This window comes from Sinohyriopsis cumingii, chromosome 4 (genome assembly GCF_028554795.1).
Source record: "Sinohyriopsis cumingii isolate HCF-2022 chromosome 4, ASM2855479v2, whole genome shotgun sequence".
NCBI lineage: Eukaryota > Metazoa > Mollusca > Bivalvia > Unionida > Unionidae > Sinohyriopsis > Sinohyriopsis cumingii.
In genome coordinates, this window is record NC_142964.1 from 114,210,153 (window position 1) to 114,234,316 (window position 24,164).

At 34.9% G+C, this 24,164-nt stretch overlaps 1 protein-coding gene across 1 annotated transcript in view; it reads left to right on the top strand.

Moving 5' to 3' along the window:
• Positions 1 to 24,164, top strand: part of LOC149801921 (tetratricopeptide repeat protein 37-like) — a 160,982-nt gene that overhangs the window by 18,258 nt on the left and 118,560 nt on the right. The window contains exons 6-11 of the mRNA XM_089956305.1: positions 3,739 to 3,864; positions 5,961 to 6,056; positions 9,606 to 9,714; positions 10,819 to 10,959; positions 12,114 to 12,215; positions 20,584 to 20,729. Coding sequence (XP_089812431.1) covers positions 3,739 to 3,864; positions 5,961 to 6,056; positions 9,606 to 9,714; positions 10,819 to 10,959; positions 12,114 to 12,215; positions 20,584 to 20,729 — 720 coding nt within the window. The remainder of the gene's footprint in view (positions 1 to 3,738; positions 3,865 to 5,960; positions 6,057 to 9,605; positions 9,715 to 10,818; positions 10,960 to 12,113; positions 12,216 to 20,583; positions 20,730 to 24,164) is intronic.

Consider the following 24,164-nt stretch of genomic DNA (forward strand, 5'->3'; position numbering starts at 1 on the left):
AAAACAGTCAAGAGTGATAGGTTTAATTAATATTCCACAAACCTGCATTCAGTGTCAGTTCATTTTAGCTATGATTGTAAAATCTCAAAGTCTTCAGTCGGGTGTGAAAAAATATATTTTATTACATATAAAACTTAAATATTTTGACTATTATTTAACAACAAACATAAAATACAACATGGGTGTTAAAGTGCCATTACACTATTCACAATTATTCATTATCTATATCTTTATAAACTTCTACATTCACTTAACACCAAACAAGATAGCCGTTATGTTATTCTGCATCTTTGGATGTACACACAGTAAATTTAAGTAAAAGTTTTTTTTTTTTTTTTACATGCTTGGATCTACCATTAGTTTAATCTGTTTCATGCCAGCTATGTCACAGCATTCCATGCAGCAACATGATTTTAAAGTCTCAAACTTCTGGACATGATCAAATCAATAAAGAAATAGCTTTTACAAAAAAATACCTTTTTAACAAAGCAAGCCTTCTTTAAAAAATTCCTTTTTAATGAAGCAAGATTGAGAGGGGCCTTTTTGACAGCTGATTTATACCTGAAACCTGTAGCCAATGTAAACAGTAAACAGTCTGTTATACATAGCTTCATGCTTAATCATTGTTCTTAATCATTAACAACGAGGCAAATGCAACAAGAAACCAGCGATGTAAAGCAAACAGGACCGTTCCTGAGCTCTCCTTCCCACTAATAACAGTCAACCATTCAACTGTAAGGGACCTTTATGGACCCACAGATTGAGGCCAAACTATCAGGGTTCCTTGAATCCATAAAAGCCTGGGGGAGGTGGCACCACTCCCTTCCCCAGGAACAACTAGTAGGCTGCGGTGCAGTCAGAAAAAAAGTGGCACATGCACAATTGTGTGCACACCACTATAATTAAACTCAAAAACAACAGCAAATGTTCTTTTTTGAATACTGTCAACCCGGGGCAGTTTACAGTGTTAATTGTTATAGGCAATTAAAAGGTAAAGGTGGTAAGAGATAAGTATCCAATCATTTGCAGCTTGTTAATATCTTGAGTAATTTTCTACTCCTTTGTGTATTGATAAGGGAAAGTCCATAAGGTTGATCTGCATAGATAAAGTACACAAATACAACAATCCAATTCATTGGAATTAGGAAAACAGAAGCGCATGTTGAAGAAACGATGGTTATTACACTTTGTTGCCTTGCATAGACTGTTGAGTTCAACTTTTTTTAAAATTTTGGCAGTTTATGATCAGTGGTAAAGCATCTTTCAAGTGAGAAGTAATTCCATACATGTTATCTTGTAAATGCAGTGCATTATTTTTGGTAGTTGGAATGGTAGAGTTAGGAGTAGTACAGTAGTGTGAGTCTATTATGGGGGGAAAATGTTAGGAGTTTGCTGTTTACCTGGCATAGACTAGGTCCTGATACCATGTAAACTTCATATATGATTAACTGATCTTTAGACAGTGAGGTCATAAAGCAGTGGAACTCTTCGATGTTTTCAAAAGCACATCATGGAAAGAGACTGCTATCTTGTTTAGAAGAAAATGGCATCATACTACTGTTTGTGCCAGATACATGTATATATAAGTTACAGCCCTGACCCCAGATTTATCTGTCATGGCCCAGGCAATTGCAGAACTAAATAAACAGGATGACATTGGGGATGTACTCTGAGATAAGGTCTCAGTCAACATGAAAACATTTACCCACACATGACAAGGTGTCACTTTGAATGGACGTGATTATAATGGGCTTTGAGAAAGTGTGACTGATTAGGTGATTGCTTATTCAACAGTTTGTGTATGAAAACATATTTAATATAACAAAATAATGTGTTTTTTTGTCGTAGCTGCTGTGTGGAATAATGAAAACTACTTGTAATCCACATAATAAAGTTGCAGTAAACATTTAATTTTTGTTATTCATGAAATACCTGATTTTTTAATATAGACTTGTTAATTACTTTGACATTTAAGTATCTATTCAGTATGAAATTGTGTTAAACAGATAGTACAGAGTTTTTCTAATCCATTTATTGGATAATTTTAAGGACAGTTAATGACAAATGTTGTTCCAGAATATATATGCTTAACAAAGTGTGTAAACTGTGATTAATATTTAATGTTTCAAAATTTCATTGGATTGCATAAAATTCTGGTGAAAGTTAATTATTATAAATGGATATGATATGTACTTTAGGAGGTAAAGAAAGACACAGACCTAGAATAATTTTGCATCCTTTACTGTAGCATCAGATAAGAGTCATTACTTAAATACAGAGCTTTCAGGTTCATAAATTCTGCATGTGAATTTTATCATCATCAGTCAATTTTTATCATTCCTCACCTCTCATAAAAAATAACTTGCTTTATATTTTCAGTACTATAAATACCAGTTATTTTAAAGCAACAAAAACACTAATGCTTTACTATTACATATGGCAGGGTGGGGTGGGAGGCTTTTAATATTGGATTGGTTCATATTTTGTTCTGACTTTAAATTTGTGGTCTAGTTTACCCATGAAAACCATGTAAATTGGTGCCTCACGAATAATTATGAATTTACAGTACATTATTACACATTACTTGTCATGTTGTGAATGGGTTGATGTGATAATGTTCTGCATGTTTGTGGATGATAATTGGTAAATAAGCCTTGTCTATATATAACGTTCAGAAGTACTTTATGGAATGTGTATTACTGAGACTTGAATACTGAGATGGGAAACTTGCTTTTTATATCATAAAATTGATGCATTTGATCACAAGATTGTTTTTATCATACAGTCAAGTTTTATATACAGCCAATCTTACTAATCTTAAAGCCTTATATACAGTAAAGTCTTACTAATCCTAAAGCCTTATGTACAGTCAAGTCTTACTAATCCTAAAGCCTTATATACAGTCAAGTCTTGCTAATCTCAAAGCCTTATATACAATCAGGTCTTGCTAATCTAAAAGCCTTATATACAGTCAAGTCTTACTAATCTTAAAGCCTTATATACAGTCAAGTCTTGCTAATCTTAAAGCCTTATATACAGTCAAGTCTTGCTAATCTAAAAGCCTTATATACAGTCAAGTCTTACTAATCTTAAAGCCTTATATACAGTCAAGTCTTGCTAATCTTAAAGCCTTATATACAGTCAAGTCTTGCTAATCTAAAAGCCTTATATACAGTCAAGTCTTACTAATCTTAAAGCCTTATATACAGTCAAGTCTTGCTAATCTTAAAGCCTTATATACAGTCAAGTCTTGCTAATCTAAAAGCCTTATATACAGTCAAGTCTTACTAATCTTGAAGTCTTATATACAGTCAGGTCTTGCTAATCTCAAAGCCTTATATACAGTCAGTTCTTACTAATCTCAAACTTTTATGTCCAGTCAAGTCTTGCTAATCTCAAAGCCTTATGTAGAGTCATTTCTTATTAATCTCAAAGTCTTATACACAGCTAATCTTACAATCTCAAAGCCTTACACAGTCAAGTCTTTTTTCTCAAAGCCTTATGTACAGTCAAGTCTTACTAATCTCAAAGTTTTAAATCCAGCTCCAAAGCTGATACTTGATCTGTGATAAATAGAAAACATTTCTTTGAAATACATTTAAGAAATATAAACATGCTTTATATCCAGCAAACTGGAATTTTGAATATTTTAATGGCAAGCAGTTTTCATTCTGGTATAAAGAATAGATTTGTGATTTGTATGTATGCATCTTTCCATCTCTAAATATCCATATTCAGGCTGTGAGTCTGTACAAACAGCTGATGATGAAGGAGACTGATGTTGTCAGGCAGCAGCGGTATCAGCAGTCCATGGTCAAGTTGCTGCAACAACAGAAGAGTCTGTCTGCAGACTTGGAAGACCTGGTTAGTGAGAGTTGTCTTCATTTTTTCTTCTAAACAAAAGTTCCATGATCATCTTGTTTATATCATAAATGCACTATTTCTTTAATGTAAAACATCCATACATGTTTGGGCACAGACAATGAACTCAGTTCTAATATATCATGTTAATGTTTTGGACAAATTACTTAAATTGTATGGTAAAATTTGTTAAACATGCTTACATCAATGAATGATACATTGGCTTCTGATGGAAAAGTACATGATTTTTTTTCTTCTGATAAATATTTTCAGCCTTTCAGTGAATTTTGTAAAGATATGGTTTTTATTATACCACCACACATAGGTTGGTTTCATAGCTCCTACAATAATTACTTGGCTTTCGCCATAATTTATATTCATTATTAAAGTCATTTATTTTACTAAGTTTGTTAAATGACAAAAGGCTAAGAAGGACTTCAGGTCTGTTAATATTTACATATAATGTTGGTTTGTACTGAACCATTCTTCATCAAATACATTACTCAATCATATTACCATTAGGAAATAAACTCCACTACCTCCTAGAATCCAGCCATACTGAAATGATAAAAAAATATTTTCCAGTCAGTGTCATATGTATGATGGGGAGTTGCTGTTATCAATTACCTGCCCTTGTAGTTGGCCACCTATCCGCTGGATGTTTACCCATTTAAGCCTCCACTCATTACTGGCAAGAACAGTTTGATATATGTCCTGAATCAATCGGACCTTGTTATGTTTTTCAAACCATGCATCCACAATATTTTGTGTTTTAGATGGTGTTGTTACACTGTGTTATAAACATAACCAGTCAAAGTCCACTACAAAAAAATGAACAAATTAACTAAAATATGCCTATTATTCAAAAGTTTAAAAAGGGGGCAGGGCACTTACAGGGGGGCAGCAGTATATATTACGTCGATTATGGTTGGTTTGGTAGTTCAAGCCATTATTTAATCTGAGAAAATATGGAATACATCTACCTTCTGTCAAAAGAGCTTAATGCATACAATAAAATAATCTGTAAGCAATGTTTAGTAATGTTTTTTAAAGTATAAAAGGATCCGAATTATCTTTCACTTAAAGCTGATAAATCGTTTAGTTATACAACTGTTGTTGAAAAATAAACTTGAGAAAATCAAAACAATCATTAAGCTGATGGGTAAATAAATATTACTACTTGGCCATGTTATACTCATTATTTATGCTATTCGGAACAATTTATTTGTCGATTTGTGTTACACTCATTACACATGCTACTAGGAACAATTTATTTATTTGTTGATTTGTGTTATACTCATTACTTATGCTATTCGGAACAATTTATTTATTTGTTGATTTGTTTTATACTCATTACTTATGCTATTCAGAACAATTTATTTATTTGTTGATTTGTGTTATACTCATTACTCACGCTATTAGGAACAATTTATTTATTTGTTGATTTGTCTTATACTCATTACTTATGCTATTAGGAACAATTTATTTATTTGTTCCTCACTAGGCACTCAGCATTAAGAGGTTAGTGTTAGGACTGGTTGGCCTGTTCTCAGGATAATGTGACTGGGTGGGACATGATGTCTGTAGCACGATGCCCCAGTGCTATAAATTGCCACACTGCAGACATTGTTGCGAGATGACTGAATTTTTTTTAAAGCTACGTTAAAAATCCAAATCACACATGCATATAAACACACATTACTTATTTGTTGATTTGTTTATTTATTTATTGTAGAATTACTAAAGATAGTATGTTAGTCCCAGCCACTGACTGATAAAACCATAGATCTCACATTTTTGTGCACTTGGATTTTTAAGATGTTAAGTGATCCTGTGATCATTTCCATTAAAATAAGTTTGAACATCACAATTATTCAGAAGGACAGTTTGTAAAATATTAAAACTGATAAAAATTATTATATTTAAATGTTGCAACTTTTAGATGTTTTACTCACTACTCAAAATGCACACAACATATTGCTTGCAATCATTCCATATTCATTTTACATTCTTCCTTTATTTTTCCCTTATTTCACTAGCAATAATAACTATTTCTGCATTTGTACTGTATGATAATGAGGTACAATTTTGAATTTCAGATGTTAATTACTACAGAAAGCATTTTGCCTTCCCTATCACAATCATTGGATGAAGCAGAGACAATGATAAGCTTACACATATCTATTCTTTCCAAGGTAATAACTTTTTCTCAATATTTAAAAATGTTTAATTTCATTTGGGGCACATTTATTTGAACTTACAAGACTTCAGCTGCATTTAAATAGAGTGTTGAACAGAGTAGTTTGCAAACCATTGGGGAGGGTTGAGTGAAACTTGGACAGCTAAAAGTCATAGTAGATATTCATTGGCTTTGTAACATCGTTTTTGGATTTTTTGACTTCAGAGTATGGGGATAATTATGAATTGAACAGCTAGCCTAAAGCTTGCAGCTTAATTGATTTACATGACAGGAAAAGCTGCAATAACATATAAGATATCCTTGATTAACCATTTGTTGCTGAATGTGGTACTTTAGGAAGAGAAAGTTAGAGAATTATAGATTGTATCCATTATGATAGTACATCAGACCAGAGCCCCACAGTTTAGCAGTTTAGGGATAAAATGTGAATACAGATGAGTGACTTATTTCACTGATTATGCAAGTTAAGACAGATGTTGCAAGGTATTTAGTGATCCTATACCTGTTTTTAATTTGACACAGTAACCACATTTTTGGTTATATATATTGTGATAATAGAAAATACATAAGAGGTATGAGTTAACTTACTAGACAAAACCTATTGTCACAGAACTGATTAAAACCCAGAAAAAGAATAACCCTGAATTTGTTAGATATTGACATCACCTGTAGGTTCTGCATGCATACATATATTTTCTATCCATTCAGCTTACAAAATGTGTTTTTAGTCATTGTCAGGTCCACATTAGTAAGAAACTAGGCATGGCAAATACTTTGGCAGCATCATCGCTTTGTTAAGGTTTTAGTCAAAGTTCTTCATTTTCATATATTTCCTTCACTTCTAGGTAGATTCTCCTCAAGCTTCATATGAATTATTTTGATAGCAAAGATGGTTAATTCATCAACATGCTCGCTTGCCTCTTATATCGTGGGGTCAATTCCTTAGTCATAGAAAATATGCGTTAAGGTTTTGGTTAAGTTTTTTTTTATTTCTTTATTTTTCCTTGATAGATTCTCATCATACTTTGCATGAATCATTATGAAAGTTGTGCCAGTTCATTCAGCTGCTTGCTCATTCGTGCTATTGGCCTTGGCATGAATCATTATGAAAGTTGTGTCAATTCATTCAGCTGCTTGCTCATCCATGCTATTGGTCTTGGCATGAATCATTATGAAACTAGTTTATATCACCTTGTCATTAAAATCAGTGTCATAAACCCCTAATGGTTTTTTTTTCATACTCTGGATGAATCATTATCAAGCTCAGATGATTCATTGTTACTTGCCCACTCAACCTGTTGACCTTGAAGTAAAGGTCACAGGTTGTTATAGCAATGCTTTGATTATGGGTTCCTCATGCAGGTCCTGGATTTATTAATGATTATTAGTTTTAAATAAGCCACTCATAGTATGTATTTTATCATTTATACAAGTGTGTATATTTTGGATTTTATAATGTGTCTTGTTTCTCACTCATTGTACCAATCCAGCAGAAACATTTGTGTTATCTGTGAGGCATAGGCAGGACATGAGGATGACTTTTTCTGATGGCATCGTCATTGACATTAGTTGTGTTTTGCATTTAACTTTGCTTCTCTCACACCATTTTGGGTACTTTCATGAAGTATGTGCCTGTGGTTTGTTGTACCCTCCAAGATGAATACTCCATTTGTCTTGGAAAGTGTTACATGCCACAGGTAAAGTAGTTCACAGTGACATACATATTATGCTCATGTGATATTACAGTTCAGCATTTTGCTCATTTTTTACCGTGTTGTACATAGACTCATGATACTTAATGGGTATATTCATCTTGGAGAGTATACCTCACCAGGGGCTAAAGTAGGTCACAGTGACTTCATTGTAGTGATTTCATTATTTGCTTGCATTTAGCTCATTTTCTCTGAGACTGCTGTGTGTACAGTAATGAAACTTGATTTGTATATTCATTTCTGAAGGTACTGCACACCAGAGGAAAAAGTAGGAAACAGTAGGCAGCTGACCTACTTTCCACATTCTTGTGCTTTCTATACGTTTTTGCATTTAGCTATGTTTCTCCAACATTGTTGTATCTACAGTCATGTAACTTGATGGGATTTATTCATATTAAGAATACTAATCACCTCAGTGAACTGTTAATGGTCGCAGTGACCTGCTTATTCTTGTTCTAGTAACTGTGAAAGGTTTTCGGATTTTGCTATGGTGAAGTAGGTGTGACATAGCATTATGTGGAGCTCTAGTTAGACCTACATGTTGCTTCGCTGTAGTAAAATATAAATGTTAAATTGTGTTACAAATATTGCACTGTGCACTATATGACCTTTGAACTTGAAGATAATTATGTAATTGTATAAATTTACTGACACTTAAACTTGGACATAATTGTTTAACTTATTGTCATCGTTACTTTTGTTTCTTTCATGCTGTACCATTTTTAAAAAAAAACTGTTGTCATATTACAACTAGATATGATAATGAAATATAATATATATTTATTTCGACATTAAAAAATACAATTGATACTGAGGTGGTACTGAGTTACTTTTGTTTCTTTCATATTGTAAATATGGACAATAGAAAAACCTTTAAATGACTTCACAAAAACTCCTAATTGAATTTGACTGTTTTGACAGAAAGCATCCACACATGAAGGGCTTTCATATCTATGCTTGACTTCACAAAAACTCCTAATTGAATTTGACTGTTTTGACAGAAAGCATCCACACATGAAGGGCTTTCATATTTATGCACGATTCTGATGTGGCTGTTGTTCCTTAACATATAAAATCCTTTAAAAACATTCATAAAAGCCACTCAGCAGAATTTGACCAAATTTTACTGAAATCTTCTTATATTGCAGGCCTTGTAGATTTAATATTCAAATGATGCCAATTTGCCATTAAACATGGCCTCAATTATTTGAAATCAAAAAACATTTTAACGACTTTATAAAATATCCACTAAAACGAATTTAAGAAACTTTTACAGCAGTCTGGCTTAAGTGCCTTTCAGTATTGGACCAATGATATGGATGTGCCATTACATATGACTGAAGATACAGAAAATAGAGAAACAGTGAAGCATTTGTTTTCATAATGTATTCAGTCTGCAGCATATGAAAAGCTTTATCGCAAAGCATCCCATGGACCTAGTTTTCTTATTGATCTCAGCAATGTGGGCGATCTCAGGACCCATTGAGACTTCTCATGTATCATGCTAGCTTTTAATTGAGTCAGATTGTCTTTTTGTGGAATATTCATGAATGAATTTATTCTGCAGATTTTTATTTTCTTCCTTCTGATCAAAATTAACTCTAGTATATGTACAAGTTAACTACTCTATGCTCTCTTGCTCCTGATGCAAACCATGTGGGAGGAAGGGGGAAATAAAGAAACCAGTCTGTATCATTGATGTGTGAAGATAACTTACACATTTAAAACTGTCCTACCTCATATGTCACAGTGATCATACAATTAAATCGAAGTTTTTTTCAATCCTGTGCCTAATAAATCAGTTTTCAGAGTTGATCATGTGTATTTTCTAGAGGAATACTGATGCTCTGGAAACAAAGTGTAGGAAACTGCTGTCACAGTTTCCTTCCTCTAAAAGCTGCTTGGATCATCTTTTACTCATCCACATGGACAGAACTGTAGGTAAGTAAAATACATCAAATCATTTAATGTAGTTTTCTATCTATAATATATTTTGAACAGCTAAATTCATGGGCTAAGATGGGAATAAATGGAAACTTTGTAGTATCTTAATCATTTTTCTATTTTTCTTGTTGAATTTTTAGCTCTACTGGTCAGAGACCAGTATAGCTTATGCCATGGCACATTTATCATCCATCTTTTTGAAAGTTGCTTATTACTACTTCTCTACTTGGCCTATTGATTAGAACATCAGCCTCAGTTGCGGGAGGTGGTGTGTTCGAACCTCGACTGACTTATAAAATGGTACTAGCAGCTGCCCCGCTTGGAGCTCAGCATTAAGTGGTTAGTGTTTTGGAATGGTCGGCCTTGTGTCAGAATAATGTGACTGGTGGGACATGATGCTACATGTCTGCGGCATGATGCCCCAGTGCTAGACATCACTTTAAACTGCCATACTACAGACATCATAGCGATATGACTGAAAAATTGTTAAAGTTACATTAAGAATCCAAATAACGCACACACTTGCACACATACTACATCTCCTAAACCTTTTGGAGGATTTGTCTTAAAAAATGAATAAGATATTACAAAGTTTCCCTTAATTCCCATAAAACCAATTTGTAGCTATATTGGAGGAATACCTTGAATGATACCTATTTCATTTTTTTCTTCAAAACAAAATATTAATTATGAATGAAATGAAGCTTAGCATATGGGTATCTGAGAGGAATTCAGTGATATCATGTTCCAGGTCAGTGGCCATAAGAATAGTTTTTGAATTGTGCTTATATTTTGGATATGGTAATAAATTTGGTAAGGTGTATATTAAAGATAATTTCACTTCTACAATGAAAAAAGATAAAAGGAGAGGAGAAACGAACTTCTTATGAATTCCTGCAGATTCCATTCAGTTTTGTATCAGTACCTTCTTGAGACTCTTGTTGTCATAAAATATTGTAGTTTCTGTCATCTATCTCTTAGGTTATTTATGTAGACAATAAAGAAATATCAGTAATATGATATATTTTCACAAACCTTTACAAACTTTTCCCACCAATTAAATTATTGCTTTATAGGTATCCTTTACTTTTGTTGTCTTAGGTTTGAAACTGAGTATCAGTGCTGAGTTTGAGACATGGCTTCAAAACCTGGAGGAAGACAGTAGAATGTACCTAGCATCTCAGGGGTATATTGCCCTTTTCAAGGGAGACTACCCTAAAGCAAGGAGTTTTCTCTCACAAGGTAATACATTGATACAGTTGGGACATCATAGATCCTTTCCTGAATAATACTGGATCAGTATTCTTGTGAGGAATTTTAGTTGCACAATGTCATGATAGTACTCTTTGCTGAAAAATCATTGGCATGTGATTACACATAGCAGTATAAAAAAATGTTTACTTCAAATTGACTGATTTCTTCAAAGAATCTTTCTTTAAAAGATGATGTATAAAATTTAAAATAAAAGTGAAGGTATTAAATTGTTTGTTGCAATGCAGAAAGGAGTTAATATAATTTAATATCTCACAGGGAGAACATACACTGTATTTCTTTGCAGTAAACCATAAATGTATCACTCAGACTAACTAAATAAGGGACTGTCATCCGAAACTAACTAAATAAGGGACTGCCATCCCATCACGTTCTCAAAGAGACTATTATAGATGGACAGGTATATTTTATTTCTGTTGATAAAAGACAGGATGCTGTGACTCAAAAGACATCATCACGTATTCTTCTCCCACCCTTTCTCTCTTTTTCTGTCTTCCTCTTTGTCTCTTCATATGCTTTCTGACATTGAAAAACAAATTCAAAGGCACTATTTATTTAAGTCTTTATGTTAGGTCAAGGTTAACAAAAAATGCCTATTGTGGCCAAAAAATCAGAACATTAGGAGCTTTTGGTAACACTCTTCAGTCAAAAGTCAGGGTGATATTTTGAAACAGTAAGACATGTGTCTATCTGCATCATGCATGAAGTGTTGACTAAAAAAAAACGGTTTTTCATTCATTTGTTTGCAGAAATACTAATTTTATGTTCTTGGACAAGACTTGAGCTGAGATTTTAGAATATGTTACACATTGATCTGTTACTTATTATTGAAATATATGGCCTTGGTTTTCATTTGGAATACCTCTGTTTGAATCGTTCACTTTTCTAAATGTGGCCAATATGAGCATTCAGTTGCGCACTGTGACCTACTTTTGGGCTGTTTTAGCTCATTGAAAGCTATTTATTCTTGATATTCAGATATTTTGAAAATGAATTCTGATAAACTTGAAAAAATCTTAAAATTAATAGCACTAATTTACAACATGGTAAATGTACGTGTAAAATTGATCATTAATGCACATGAATTTCTTGATGATTACCAATTTCTCTTCTTTTTCAACTAGCTGTTGGAAAATCTAAACATTGTGTTGGCCTTTATTTTTACTTGGGAATTGCACACCATTTACTACATGAGAACAGAGAAGCAGAAGCTACATGTGTTAATGGTAATGCCTGATTCTGCTTACTCTCTCTCTCTTTCTCTCCTCACTCTCTCTGTCTCTGTCTCATACTGTTTTTGACAGCCAAAAGTGTGACCTCTTTTTTTAATGAAACCAATTTATATTGCCACTGTTTCATATAACTCTGTATGTGTGTGAACTTTTTCTTTCCTGCATAATAACTAGTTCTCCATCATCTACATGTGTCAAATTTTGTTAATGACTTCCACATGAGGTGAGGTCAATTCTGATGGATTTTGTGGTCAAAAGATTAAAAGTCATGGTCACAATTACTGAAAGAAGAATTATGGGTTCTGCACAATAACACAAGTTCTACATCATATACCTGCACCAATTTATGTTGATGGCTTGCACTTAGCATAAGGAAGAATGAAGCCTATTGTGGTCAAAAGGTCAAATTCACTGTGACTGAAAGGAGGAGTGTTATTTCTGCATGATAACATTGTCATGTACTAGGACCAAACTGTGTGTGTGGAGAGCTTGCACTTGGGGTAAGGATGAAGCCTACTGATTTGGGGATCAAAAGGTTAAATGTGAGGATCATCAGCTTCAAAGAACTTGGACCAAACTTTGTGGATGGCGTGCACTTGGGGTAAGGAAGAAGCTTATTAAATTTGGGGTTCAAAAGGTCAAAGGTCATGGTCACTGTGATAGAAATAGAAACCAATGACATTAGTTCTTAATGACAGACCTGGATCAGCCATTGTGGATGGCTTGCACTTGGAGTAAGGAAGAATCCTTTCATATTGGGGATGAAAAGTTGAAAGGTTTTAGTCAATGTTATTGAAGAACAAAATATGGTTCATTACTCAAACATGCACATTCATGAAAGTTTATGAACAACTCACAGATTGGGTAGGAAAGATGCTGATTGATTTTGAGATCAAAAAGTCAACATTCATGGTTGCTTTGACTGAAAAAAGAAAAATAATGTTTTGCAAATAATTTTAATTCTGGACCATGGAGAATTTATGGTATGGAAAAAGCCTATTCGTTTTGAGGTTACAAGGTCATGGTCAAAGCAGTGTCATGGTCAATGCAGTGTCATGGTCAAGGCAGTTTAGGTTCAAAATAAATGGGGATCTGCATACTAACTTTTGTTCCAGATTAAGTTCATGACCAAACTTTATGAATGATTCAAACTTAGAGTAATTAGTAATCAATACATTTTTAGCTTTCATCTAAGAAGTAGAGGTCAACAGTTGTACTACCCTGGTGTCAGTGTTGATGTCCACAAAGATCAAAACACATACATATATATTCCCTCAGTGTTGACCATTCTTTCTATAGTTTGGAGTCAGTTTTGTAGTACCTGCCCTCAAGGGAAGGGGCCTAACTTTACATTCTTGCTCAAGTTTATGTGCCTAATTCAGGCTTTTTGCAAACTGTATAAATACTAGGAGTAAAGTGATTAACTATATATAAGTGTATCAAATTGAACAAATATCAATACAAGAGGTGAAACATCTATGCAAAATGATACTCTGTAATAGTATCTTTAATCATCAGCATTCATGAATAAATGTTGCAGATTTGCCTTTTTTTAATTTAAATTGAGAATTCATATAAGACAACTGTAGCAGGTACATTTATTTATTTATGTCATTAACAAAGAAAAAGTATTGAGAACACACAATCTGCTTGTATTGAATATGAGGGCTACGCTTCCATTGTGCCACGCAGTGAAATATGTTACATTCACTTCTGATTCGTGGTTATTGTTTGTTCAAGTCCATAGTAAAACAATAACCACCAACCTGAACTAACTGTAGCTTATTCACTGCATGACAAGCAGAAGATTTTGCATCCAAACTCAATAGAATTAGACACCAATCAGGGAAACTTCACACAAAGTGGCTATAAAATGAACTGCAGTGTACTTAGGTAGTACATGGGGAGCAAGCTTGGAACGCCTCCTTTTATGCTGATATGTTTAATCAGTGACTGAATGTGGATGCAATGAAAAAAATTGACACTGAATCAGCAAGGGGGCAGATTCCAAACAATACGAGTTATAGACATCTAGCTGATTTGTAGAGGAGGTTTGGGTATTTTGAACAATTTCCTTTTTCACTCACAGAAACATGCGTGTCTGGCAATTCTTTTGCATCAGCAGGAAGTACAGTGTGAAGGATTTGGTTATTAAGCATCTCTACTCACATACTGAGGCAGGATAAGATTTTCTTTGCATTAGGAAATGATTCGATTTCTTCTGTTTTGAATATAACACTATAATGCCTTCCAGATTTAAGTGAAGACTTGAAATTGATAATAAATTGTTATAAACCATTGATACAATGTGAAACTAAGGGCACAATGACCCAGATGAGCTTTGCATCTAGTCAAATGGAGATGGCTGAAATGCTCTTAAAATTTTTTAAAAATTGCTGAAAGCTAACAAGTAGTCTGTTTGGAGGTAAATTTTTTTATTTTGTGAAAGATGAGAATGGCATATGAACAGATGATAAGTCTGTGTTTGTCTGACCATAATGAACAAACTAGAAATATACAACACATATAAACAGAACCTCCCTACTTCTGAGAGACCTTCTAAAACTGAAAAGACCAAGTTGATATGTGTATCAATAAAGTATTGTGGCTCATGTTGATATGCAGCAGAAGTGTATTGTTTCAGCCCTGATAAATGCTGTAAATACCTGGGATCATGAAACTTTCCGAGGGCATGCATCTTGACTACAACCTCTGCACAAAAGTAGATCACAGCGACATTTTTTTCATGCATCACTGACTTTGGTTAAATTTAGTAATTTAAGTTTATCTAATAAGCTCTGTTCATGCTAGGATCATCAAACTCTATGATTGTGTGCAGCTCTGTTAGTACCACATCATTACCAGCAAGGAATGTGTTTGTTCTCACTGAGTCTTTATCTATATTACCCAATCATAATCCCTTAGTAGAACTACTACTAACTCGTAAATCAAGCCATCCCAGATAATACTTTTAGCTAAAGGGAGCTATAAGTTGTCTGCTGGCCTAGGTGGCAGTCCAGCAGAGTGATGTCCCCTTGGTATATGGGTTGGTGGCACAACCTGTGAACCTCTCAGTTACTATTTCCACTCATGTCAAGAAGCTTGCTCTCTCACACAAGTGACCTTACAAAGCTAGTTTCAATTTTGGAAGCATACCATTGTAAGTTGGAGGGATCCTTTCACCTCTAAGGAAAGTATAATCCATCTCTTTTTCCAGTTTTGCTCTCCTTCTTATGCTGACAAAGTTGTACCTTTTCAGTTTGCTAAACTTTTGTCATCTTTTCATCTTTAAGAGCACTTGTAACTGGTAGCCTATGTGACTTCACAAGATAGGTTCGGGCTTCAAATATTTTTGTGTGCAAGTCTTTATGCTTTTAAGAAACTATGTATGTATAATTCCATCATTACTGGTACATACAGGTAATTTTTCTTTTTCAAGGTATCTTTAGTATCTGGATGTCATGCTTCAATGATTTTTCCTTGACCTCTCCTACAAGTAGTATTTTAACTAAGATTGCCTGCTATCACTATTTTCCAGGTAACGATCAGTTGGCATAGCTCTGTGCCCACTCTGTATTGAAACTAAGACAGGTGCAGGCCACAGGTTTATATTTCTCCTTCCTACAGGTGGTATTGTCATTATAGTATACCTGTATGCTTCATTGCATTCTTAGATTGTTTCTTATCAATTTCCAGGTCAACTTTTTAAGATTTAGCTCTGCACCTACATTGTATTCGAAAGACATGTGCAGGGCTATATAGTTTTATATGTTCTGCTCTATTTGTCTTTTAGATTAGAATCATGGGCAAAGTGCAGAAACACACAGCTAAGGACGAAGATGTCATAAGTCTGCACGCTGACCTTTCCTCGGCGAATTTCTGGTGGACAAGGGAGATAAGTTAAATCTTGGCCGTCAGCCATGATGCGTTGGAAATCGACATGATCTGAAACAGCTCTGGCACCCAAGTCTCCAATACAGGACTTAGCATTATTGGGGACTTCTATTGGCCTTGCCTCCTCCTCTGGGTTTGATTCTATTGCTATTGTGAAACAGCAAAGGAAAGAGCTAAACAAATGACCAAAAGTTCCCTCTTGCTCAGCAGACACATGAACCTGTTATGTGGATCAAACATCCTGTAACCCATCCCAATCTGATGATTCTGATGAGATCCTCCCCACTCAGGTCACTTATTTTCATTTTGACAGGCCTAGGGTATATACTCAGGATATGAGGGGCCAAAACAACAACTAATTTGGGCTCCGGCACCAGAAAACAGCCTGGTTTCCAGTACATTGTATCCAACCTATGCAGTCATTTATGGGGACCAGGCTAACCCTTATCCTGCCTCAAGACATTTATTTGTTTCGATGCCAAGCTTAGTTCCTCATGTTCCAACAGATGATGCTTTGCAAATTTCTTGACACTCTGCTGCGAGAAGAGACTCCTTAATCAGTGATTGCTTGGAAGCCATGGTTTCTAATTCACTGTTATCTATGAGTTTAGTGAGTAGCAGACCTCATCACTCTTTGCATGATTGTTCTCAAGGGGTGTCTTCAGTTCTGTACTATTTGATGTCACATGTTCCAAGCCTCAGTGGAGGAAGTTTTCCACCTTTTACCCCTGGAGTTTTGCCCCCCTCCCACTCCATCAACTCTGTGGACCAGAGTTCCAGCATCTGTTATCTTATGGAAGAATCCAACTTTAAATTGCTTTCGCAGTATGGGAGAGTTACAGACATTTTGAACTGCCTTCATCGTCAGTTACAAGATCTAAGCATCAATTGACTTTTCTTCTCACAAACGTGAGTCAAATCAAACTTTCGTCAGTGGTTCCACCTTTGTCATACACCAGTATTTCATTTGGAAACTCCAGCAGTTGACCATGATATCGGCACTTTGGGGATGACAAAGCCACACTCCATACATATGGATTGGATAGTCTTTGATGACAGTCATCAGTTAGTGCTCAATATCGTAGCAGTGGGCTCTGTGATGGACTTTGTCTTTATGGCCAAATTGAAAAAATCTGCACAATCCACCAAGGACACCAATTACTCTCCTCCACAACCACAGCGTTGATACAGGGATATTACAGGAAATCAATAAAAGGACCGCACATCGAACAAAAACCTCTGAAAAACCATTCTGTTGAATTTCCACCCAGCGAAAACCACAGTTTTCGCAAACCACAGTGGATAAAACAGAGAGGGTCCTAATGTTTTCTCCATTTCTTTTCCTGACAGCCTCTTCCTCTAACAAAATGGCATCCTCTTCACTCTGCCTTTTCTTCAGATCACGGTAGGAAGAAGGCTCCAATTCTTTGCTGCCAAATGGCACAAGATTTGCCATGATGAACCATGGACTCGACAAGTGGTTTCCGAGGGACTTTGCATCACTTTTGACACTCCTCCTCCTCTGTCTACCATGCTGCAGGAAATAAATGGCACATGTCTGGACCATTTCTACAGTGTCAACATTAAGTTGCTTGGATGACATCCTGCAGAAACATATGTTGAGTTATATCTGAGAACAGGACATGATAACCCTTGTTAAACTGCTTACCAGTCTAGGCTGTCTTGTTAACAAGGAAAAATCCAACCTAGTACCATCTCAACAATTTGTCCACAGAGATATTGAGTAAAATACACAGGCAAACATAGTTTCATGATTGACAGGAATACTTAAATGGAAATATCTAACAACTCTACAGTGGTGACTTAACTCAAATGGCAAGGAGGAACCAAGTCCCCAGAACTTTGTGTCCTGGTGTGGGACTTACTAAAGTGGTGTAATCAACAACAAATCCACATATATGTTCATCAAATCCCAAGATGACTAAATGTACTAGCCGATTCTTTATGTGGAACAATAAACTAAATGGAATGATCTCTCCATTTCTTGATTTTCAATTAGATATGTACCCAATGGGACTGACTGTTGATGGACCTATTTGTGACAAGGTGGAATACCAAAAATCCAACCTTTGTCTCTCCAGTCCAGATCCAAAAGTTGACGTTCTGATGATAGATTGGAATGTCATTGATGCTTACGCCTACCCTACAGCATGTCTAATTCTAAAAGTGATAAAGAAAGCAAGAGAATCAGAGTATTGCCTTATCCTTATTGTTGCACCACTCAGATGGGAAGAAGTCATGGATCAACAACCTCATCAATCTAGCAACAGAAACTCCTCTGAAAATTTGGATTTTTCCTCTACTATAACAACCACAATGGCAGCTGTTTCATCTTTACCCAGAGCTACTGAACCTGCAAGTCTGAATCATATTAAACAAGCCCTCAGAAGTAAAAATTTCTCACAACCAGTCATGGAGAGAATTGCTCAAGCAAGAAGGCTTTTCACTCTGGAAGCATACCAATGCAAATGTCACATTTCCACTCATTTGTGCACAAACAAACATATCTATACCTCAGATACCTAATTTCCTCCTCTAGCTCTTTGAAGAGAGAAAATTAGCACCAAGTACGATAAAAGGTTACTGCTCCACAATCGTGGATACCTTTCATCGTCATGGAAGAGAGGATATCAGACAAAACAAAGGCTTATCTGACCTTCTCTCCAACTTTGATTATACATGGCCAAAATCGTTGGCCCTGTGGAACCTATCATGGGTACTAACCTGGCCGAACAAGACGCCTTTTGAACCACTTTCAAGAGCATCTCTGGCACACCTCATGGCATTAGTGACTGTGGGCAAAATTAGCAAAATACATGCCCCATCAGCAAACCTGAATTACATGCAGTTCTGACAAGACCGGTCATTCCGGTCATTTTTTCTCATGATGGCATCATCTTTCATTACCAAAAACAGGCTTCCTTCCATGGGTAACAAAACTTTAGTCATGAAACCTCTGTCTGGTCTGGATGCCTCAGCTCAAGGACACCAGCAAGACCAAGTTTGGGCTTTGAAGTGGTATTTTAACAGAACAGAGCCACTGCGTTGAGGGAGATCATGCCTATATTTACGTCTCAAGAAAGAACAGTAGGATATATCAACACAAACTGTCTTGTCCTGGATTAAGAGGGTTATTCGCTATGCATATCATGGAATAACTCAAGCTCAAAAGAACTTATATATCGTCTCACAAGGTTAGAACAGTTGCCACCAGCATGGCGTTTGACCAGAACTGTTCTCTTGCTGACATTATTCAATCTGTGGGATGGAGATTGGAATCCACTTTCTCTAGCTTTTATCTCTGAGATCTGTCATCCCAAAGGGCCCAAATAGATCTGGTGAGACATATGTTGAAAGCTCAACAGGTTACCCTTCCAGGTCAATTGACAGCTTTTTAAGATGCAGCTTCACAACTTCCACTGGATTTGCAAGTGGGAGGTGGCAAATTTTTCACTATTTGAAACCACTCCATGACAGATTGAGTCCCCTCCAGTCAGATTACCTAGAAGGTGCCTCACATACCTTAGGGGACTGGAGATTGTGTCTCCAGAGTAAGGGCATGTACCTCCCTCCAGCTCCTATCTATTCTCCTAAGATATTATGATTTGGTAATGTATTTAAAGAAGAAACCAATCATAATATCTTACAAAACTACTACTACCTCACCAATCATGCCCTCCCAGATAATACTTTTAGCTAAAGGGAGCTAAAAGTTGCCTAGATGGCAGTCAGGCAGAGTGATTTCCCCTTGTTATTTGGATTGGCAGCAAAACCCATGAACCGCTCTGTTACTACAGGAGCATAAGGCACATTCTGTATGGATGTGACTGCAGGTTGGCTAGGAGGGTGTTTGTGTATTATGATTGGGTAAGTATTTTTGAAGAAACATTTTACTCAGAAAAATTGATTTTTCCTAAATAACTTGGACGGTTGCTGTGAAACTTTACACACACACACACACACATCCCAAGACATAGTTGGTCCTGTATGAAAATAGACATCCAGGCTGCCACAGTGGCCATCTTGAACATCTTATTGCTACTTCACTTGAATGAATGTCACATGAGCAAGGGTTATTCACTTCGAGATATTTCTATGATGTTGGTCCTAAATGAAATGGTGCCATTCTGACATCCAGTATGGATGCCATGGCAGCCCTCATGGTTGTGGTTTGTAAGTACAAATAGATGGTGTAACCATATAATTTTTTCCTCATCACAAAGTTAACATATGTAATAAATGAAACCATTATTTCATGTCCATTGGGATCAGATCAGATATGATGTGTTGTATATAGTCTTCTTTACTGTGCAGGTGATTCCTGCATTAACTGAGTTATAAAAAATGTATGTTTATTTCTGCTAAAAATAAAAAGCATTGATGTCCTTTGAACTTTTTGCAGACTCAGTACGTTTTTGGGTAATTATTAAATTTTCTGTTGATGTAGGACTCTCAGCTCTTCAGTCCAAGACCCGGTTATTGACAGTGTCCAGTACCCAAGTGGAATCTGCCCTCTACACCCTTCAGGCCAGACTTCTTTGTGAGATAGGAACACCACAGACTTTGCAAAAAGCACTAGATATTGTGCATAAGGTAACTTTTCACCAAACTTGTTGCTTCATCATCATTAGCACATAAGGAAATGTAGGAATTGCATTTTTCTGCTGCATGGTCCTCACCAGAAATGTAAAGATATTGTATTTAAAAGTGAAATATTGGGCTTATTCCAGAACCCCATATTTTTGATTTCCCAGAGTCAAAGAGTGGAACAGTGCTAAGAGATTCACATGGTTCTGTACATTTTTATTATGCGATAGTAAGAATGTGGATTGTATTCAGGTGTTGCTTGGCTATTCATTTATTAGCTTTTATGTGTCTGCACCATAACTTTAGTTTTACCCCATTTCCAGTTACCAAGCTTTGTGGATGGCTTGCACTTGGAGTAAGGTAGAAACCTGCTGAAATTTGGGTGAAATTTTCAAAGGTAAAGGTTATAGTGATTGAAAGAAGAAAAATGGTTTCCAGACAATAAGAATAGTACTGCATCGGAGACCTGGACCAATGTTTGTGGATGCTTGCACTTGAAGTTTTGCATATTAAATTTTGTTTTAGAGTAAGTTTCTCGACCAGACTTTTTGGATGGCTTACACTTAGAGTATGTAAGAAATCTGTAAATATTTGGGTCTAAAAATCAGGTCAGTGCCATAATAAGAAAATAATTGTCAATGTCAGTGCCATAATAAGCCTGCTAAAGAAAATAATTGTCAATGTCAGTGCCATAATAAGCCTGCTAAAGAAAATAATTGTCAATGTCAGTGCCATAATAAGCCTGCTAAAGAAAATAATTGTCAATGTCAGTGCCATAATAAGCCTGCTAAAGAAAATAATTGTCAATGTCAGTGCCATAATAAGCCTGCTAAAGAAAATAATTGTCAATGTCAGTGCCATAATAAGCCTGCTAAAGAAAATAATTGTCACGGTCAGTGAGACTTGTTGGTTAATAATCTCTAAATTCAAACCTGCCATATTTGTGTCAAAATAGAAGGCTATTAAACATGGCTGGGCTCAATGTATCATTTATGGGTTGGGCTCATTGTACCATTCATGGGATGAGCTCATAATGTACCATTCTTTGGATGAGCTCATAATGTACCATTCATGGGCTGGGATCATAATGTACCATTCATGGGCTGGGATCATAATGTACCTTTCATGGGCTGAGATCATAAAGTACCATTCACAGTACTTTTATTGCACCAAGGTCTGAAAATTTGTGCCTTAAAAAAGAATAATGAAAAAAACAAGTTTCAGCAACTTTTTCTAGTATTCATAAAATGATTTTGTCGCGAGTATTTAGAGCTTGCCTTATACATAATGAAATGTGTATGAATTTTTCCTTTTTTTTTTCTTCACTGTAAAGCAGAAGAATGGTGGAGCTGATTTGTGGCAGGTTGTAAATTTAAGAAAATTTCAACATGTTTCCTTTAATGTTTGTTATGTTTTCTTTTTTGTTTATTATGCCAAACCTTCAGAAAGGAAATGCATCATTTTGAATAAATTATTTCTTTTGAAATGAACTTAGTGTAAAAAAAAATTTTACTCTAGCATAATCCACTTACCTCTAAGAGTGAAAGTCATCAAATCGTTCAGAAAATCTTGCAAATGATAACTTTTTAAAAGCATGAGGTATAAATGAAAAGTTTGGTTCAAAAGAGTGATGCATTTCTATTTTGTGGCAGTACTGTAATTCTTTTCATTTTTCATACATGAAAAGAAAATTATTATTTGCTTCAGAGTAAGAAAAATATTCATACAAGAAAACTAGTATTTTTTGGGGGGTACTAACAGTGTACAAAAAGTAAAGAAGGTGTATGTGATACATCATACTTGCCTACCAAACAGTAATAAGTAAAAAAAATTAATACCGTTTTTGTCTCATTTTGCTCTCAACTTGTGAATATAATAACAACAAAAACAAAGGGAGTCGGAAAGACATTTGTTGTTATTTGTGAATGTGTGTGCAAGAGAGAGAAATGGATGAAACAATAACACAGTCTTAGTGTGTAAGATAAGCACACAGATGTATTTCTTGTAGCTGATATGGCGTGTCATGTTGGCAATGTGATTAAGATTCTTTGAAGTCAGAGGATCATATCATTCCTTACAATTACCTGTGATACATCTTTTATTTACAGGTAAATTGTAAGTGAAGATAGGTGTCCTTGTGAAAATTATATGCAACATTTTTACTTACAGCAACAGTAACTATGTTATCAAATTATAATAATAAAAAACATGCAACTTGTTGTTGTTAGTGACATTTGTGTGTGTCAGATAGAGATGGCTGAAGCAACACTGTGTCAGTGTACAAGATGATTGTGTATTCAAAGTGGTACTTATTTAGAACCATGAAACGTGGTGAATGGATGCATCGTAATATATTATATATATTTTTTGCCAAAAGAAGTTTATGTGACCTATATTTCACGCTCAGTAACTTTGTTAAAATTTTGTGTTAAAAGTTAATTTTCAAATCTTCTTGAAACTTTAAATTCTCTTTATATTGATTCAAATGGTGATTCTTTTATTTCAGATTATTCTGTTTAAAATTCATTTTTTGATGTCTTAATTAAAAATATACCCAAAGTTAATCACAATTTATAACATATATAACATATATGTTACAAACAATGCATTAGTCATTGGACATGTCTAAATCATTTATCTTTATGTTGTCAAAGCCATCTGACATGTGAACTTCTCTTCTTGATTCAGTTATAACATTTAAAAATGAGAGCTGATTAGGTTAAAAAGGATACCAAGATATATTTTAAAAAAAACATGAAAAAATACCTTATTTGCATGTGATTTTAATCTGTTAATCTTATTTGTATAATATTCTGCAATATTTCTGATCATTTTTGCTAAGATAAAAATCTTCTCAGTAGATCTGATAGAATTTGATGAAAAATATGATGTTCTGTGTACAACAAAATACAGGATGTTTAATTATGATTTTTTGGATGGCTGGCATACAGAAAATTAGAGAGTATGAAGAATTAAAAAAATTACTTTTGATTTCTTTTTCATGAACAGAATAACAATGGCCTATCACATCAAAATAATGTCAAATCTTTTCCCTAGTTCCTTGTGCTACACTACATAGATATGAGGAATGATATCATAACACTGAGGTATTGATTGATTGATTGATTCCATATTATTTCAAGTTGTATGGTAAACACTTGTCAATGACATATACCCCCACCTCAAAAAATAAGTTTTGAAATTCTATAAAATACATCAGAGTGCTGTTTAAAATCAAAAGTATCAGATGATGGCTCACAGGGCTACCAGAAGAAAAAAACTTGTGCCCTGCTTAAATTCAGTAACCCAGAAATGGCAAAGAATGCACCTGAATATGAAACTGTTAACTTTATGACAGTATCCTTCTACCATGAAGTTCTTTGTGTAATTGAAAACTATTATCTGTTTTCAAGTATTTTTGTGGATATGTTTTGAAATACA